This window comes from Tupaia chinensis, unplaced genomic scaffold, assembly GCF_000334495.1.
Source record: "Tupaia chinensis unplaced genomic scaffold, TupChi_1.0 Scaffold000578_2, whole genome shotgun sequence".
NCBI classification, from domain to species: Eukaryota; Metazoa; Chordata; class Mammalia; order Scandentia; family Tupaiidae; genus Tupaia; species Tupaia belangeri.
Window position 1 is genome coordinate 6,903,062 of NW_006160094.1, and position 3,361 is coordinate 6,906,422.

The 3,361-nt window shown below is 58.4% G+C and overlaps 1 protein-coding gene across 1 annotated transcript in view; it reads right to left on the reverse strand.

Moving 5' to 3' along the window:
* Positions 1-213: 213 nt before the first annotated feature.
* Positions 214-3,361, reverse strand: part of TMEM121B (transmembrane protein 121B) — a 4,399-nt gene continuing 1,251 nt past the window's right edge. Inside the window, exon 2 of the mRNA XM_006158341.3 lies at positions 214-3,340. Coding sequence (XP_006158403.1) covers positions 3,146-3,340 — 195 coding nt within the window. The 3' untranslated portion in view covers positions 214-3,145. The remainder of the gene's footprint in view (positions 3,341-3,361) is intronic.

Here is a 3,361-nt window from a genome sequence, read left to right on the forward strand (position 1 = left end):
GGCCCCCCCCCAGCCGCAGGCCCTGGGCTCCCCATCCTCCTGAACACCATGCCCACAGCCTAGAAGGAAGCAGCCCAGGTGTAAAACAATGACAAATGTCACTGTGGCATTTAAGACTTTAGTAAGGAAACCAGGACGGGAAAGATCTTAAAACAAACCACACAAGATGCCTGTCACAAGTGTCAAGTTTTTTATTTTCAGAACGGAGTCTGGCTTTATTTTTAAAAAGAGAAGGAGGAAAAAAAGAAAAAAACGTGAGAAATGCTAGTGAGGTGCCACTTCCCTTCTTCCTGGCTCTGGCTGCCAGCTCGCTCTCTCCACACCACCCCCGACTCAGAGCCAGGGGTGTGAGAACAGAACGGTCTGGGGAGGGTCTGGGCTCATTAAAACGAGGACTGGGGGGCCCAATGACTAGGGGCACTCAGGTCTTGCTCCTGAGTCTGGCTCCCTGCGAGCCACACCACGGCTTCACCCTGCCCCCGGGGCCTCTCAGGTCTGACCCTGCACTGCAAGTGCCCAGACAGCAGTGCCCAGGCTGCAAGGCAAAGGACATGTTAGGGGCCATTCCTTGTGGTGAATGGAGCTGGGGAAGTGAGCGAAAGGACCCAAGGGAAACACACCAGAGAGGTGCACTGCCCACACACAAGGCGCTTGCCGGGTAAGAGGGTGTCCAGGTGAGTAGGGCTCACACAGGGCCTGCCAGGCTGGCTCCACCAGGTCAGCCCAGCTGCCACCTGTCTCTGGACAACCCAGGGAAGTGGCAGCTCACTGGGACTTATCACGGCCTCCCACCAAAGCCCAACAGAGCTGCAGATCTTACAGGACGCCGTCGGGAGGTGGCCTTCTAACAGTACAGACAGGTGGGTAGGGCTGGCCGCCACAGCCAGGGCTCAGATGCTGTCCTGTCACAGTCACTGAGATTAGGTAGCAGAGAAACAGCAAAGCTGGAGAGGCTTGGGAACGGAGGGAACAGCGCTCGGCACCCACCCGTGGCCTAGACCCCAAACCTTGATACAATCAAAAGGAAAGAAGAGGAGTCGTAGGGAGCAGGAGACGGCAGAAAAAGCTGACTTACGGCGAAATTCGGCCAGTGGTACTGGACCGAGTGCAGGGGCTGGGAACAGGGCGCTGAGTGTAAACAGGCTCCCAGGTTCCTCGCACTCGGAGCAGGCTTGAGAGAACTCTGGCAAGCCACTAACCCCTCCTTGTCTCTGCCTCCGCAGGCATCTGTTCACAAGCCCCCAAGCAGTGGGAGAGAAAGCGCCCTGTTCTCAGACAGCCCAGCAGTGGGGCGGGGGCGCTGCTTGGCCCGGGCACTGAATGAGTTTAATGGTCAGTGACCTGGCACTTTAGGCCCCGCCCTGCAGCGGGTTCCAGGAGGCCAGAGTCAGTGCAGCTGGAGCAGACATCACAGTCCTGCCCCAGGCCCGGGGCCCAGAGCCGTCCCTCTGCTCTCCAATCCGAGTGTCAGGCACACCCAGGCCGGAAGCAGAGGTGTGTCTGCAAGGACGCCCTGCTGGCTCCTCTCCTGCCCACCTTGACAAGGAACGTCTGCAGCCATAAACCCAAGGGGTGCTAGAGTTGAAAGGTAGCTTAAAGAACATGAATCCAACTCTGATTTTTAACGTGAGCAAACCAAGGCCCAGAAAGTGATAACCGCGTGTCACTCCGAGCTATGACAGAGTGAGCACACGAGTCCATGTCCGGGCCCCTTGCCCAGGGCTCATTACAGCACACCACACGTAAGCCTAAGAAAGGAGAAGGGAAACGAAAATCTTTAACGGTTTGCCTCCTACCCCTTCCTGTGAGGGGGGAGGAAAGTGAGTATTTCCTGGTCTTGCCCCCAGCTGTCCTCCTGCACCCTCACCTCCCCTAAAAATACCTGCCTGCCTCGAAGATTCCAGGCGTGTAAGTGGCAGGCCTTGTGTCTCGTTATCACCCTCGACAGAGAGACACTGGGGAGAGGCGGGGGGCAGCAGCGTCCTGCGCCTTCCTGTCCCCAGCGAGGCCCTTAACAGAGCAGAAGAAAGGTCATCTCCTTCTGATCTCCCCCAAGCCTCCCCGAGGAAGGGGCAGTGGGGAACTGGGCCTGAGTGTGGCCCAACGTCACATCCACCCAGGGACCCGCCAAAGGTGGTGCTCCGAGCCAAGATCTAATCCAGGTGGCACCGAGCCACAAGAAGGGTAAAAGTTTTGGATGCAGAGGGAGGAACAGAAAGAGGGCAAGCCAATGGCTGATACTCCGCAGACCCTGTAAGAACACTGGCCCCAAACCCGGCTGGGTCTGGCGGCCATGTTGAATGCAACTTCTGAGTATTTTTGTCTTTATTTTTTGCAAGCAGCATCAGTGGATGATGCAACAAAAACCGAAAGCACAGAGGTAGAAAATGCTCACTCACCCCAAAAAGGGTGCCGTTTGGTCCTTAGAGTATGACCTCCCCCTGAGCTGGGAAGAGAGGAGCAGGGCTGAGGGAGGTCCTGGCTGAGCTGCTCCCTTGGAGGAGAGCTACCGGGGCCGCTCCCAGGAGCCCAGCTCTTCCTGGGAATTCTTGGTCACAAATGCAGGCAGGAAAGAGGAGAGGACAGTATGTGTGAGGGCAAGGCAGGGCCTCCCCAGATCTCCTGCCAATCGCAAGGGGCACAGGGTGGACACAAGAAAACACGCTACACACACATAGAGACACATGTTGCAGCTACCACCTGGAAGGAATTGCAGAGATACATCAAGGGAAGAGTGGATTCCGGGTCAAGTTCAAGGCGCGGGTCAATGGCCACTAATCGCAGCCTGAGAGAGGGTGGCACTTGCAAGTATAGGGGAAGGCCCAAGGCCCAGCACTCCCCTGCCTGAGCACCCTCTTTCCACCATTCTACCCCACAGTGAATGGGATTAGGGTGGGGCAGGGAAGGCCAGCGCAGGGTCAGCCCCTTGGAGGTCAGCCTCAAGGGAGGCTCTGGAGAAGGGGACTACAAGCAGACCGGACAGGGCGCTCCCACCCAGCAGTCTTCCCCTGGGGTGTAGATGGACACGTGACCCTTTGCCCTACCAGCAGCTCCGCCTTCCAGAAAGTCCCATCAATCTGAGAACGTCAGAAGACAAGGGACTGGAGACTGCTAACCCCAAACCGAGCCCCCCTGCCTGCACCCCTCAATTCTGGGAGGCCACAGCCAAGGTGTTGACATAGCCATGGGCCCCGCCTTCGTTCTCCGAAATGCAGTGGCCCAGCTGGGAGCCTCCCTGAGATGGCGGCGGTGGCGGGGGCGCAGAGGGCGGAGCACCATAGCCCCCCCTGGCCCGACTCGGGGAGGCCCGGCTACCCCGGTCCCAGCAGCCCTCCCAAGCCTCCAGGCCGCGGCAGGCAAG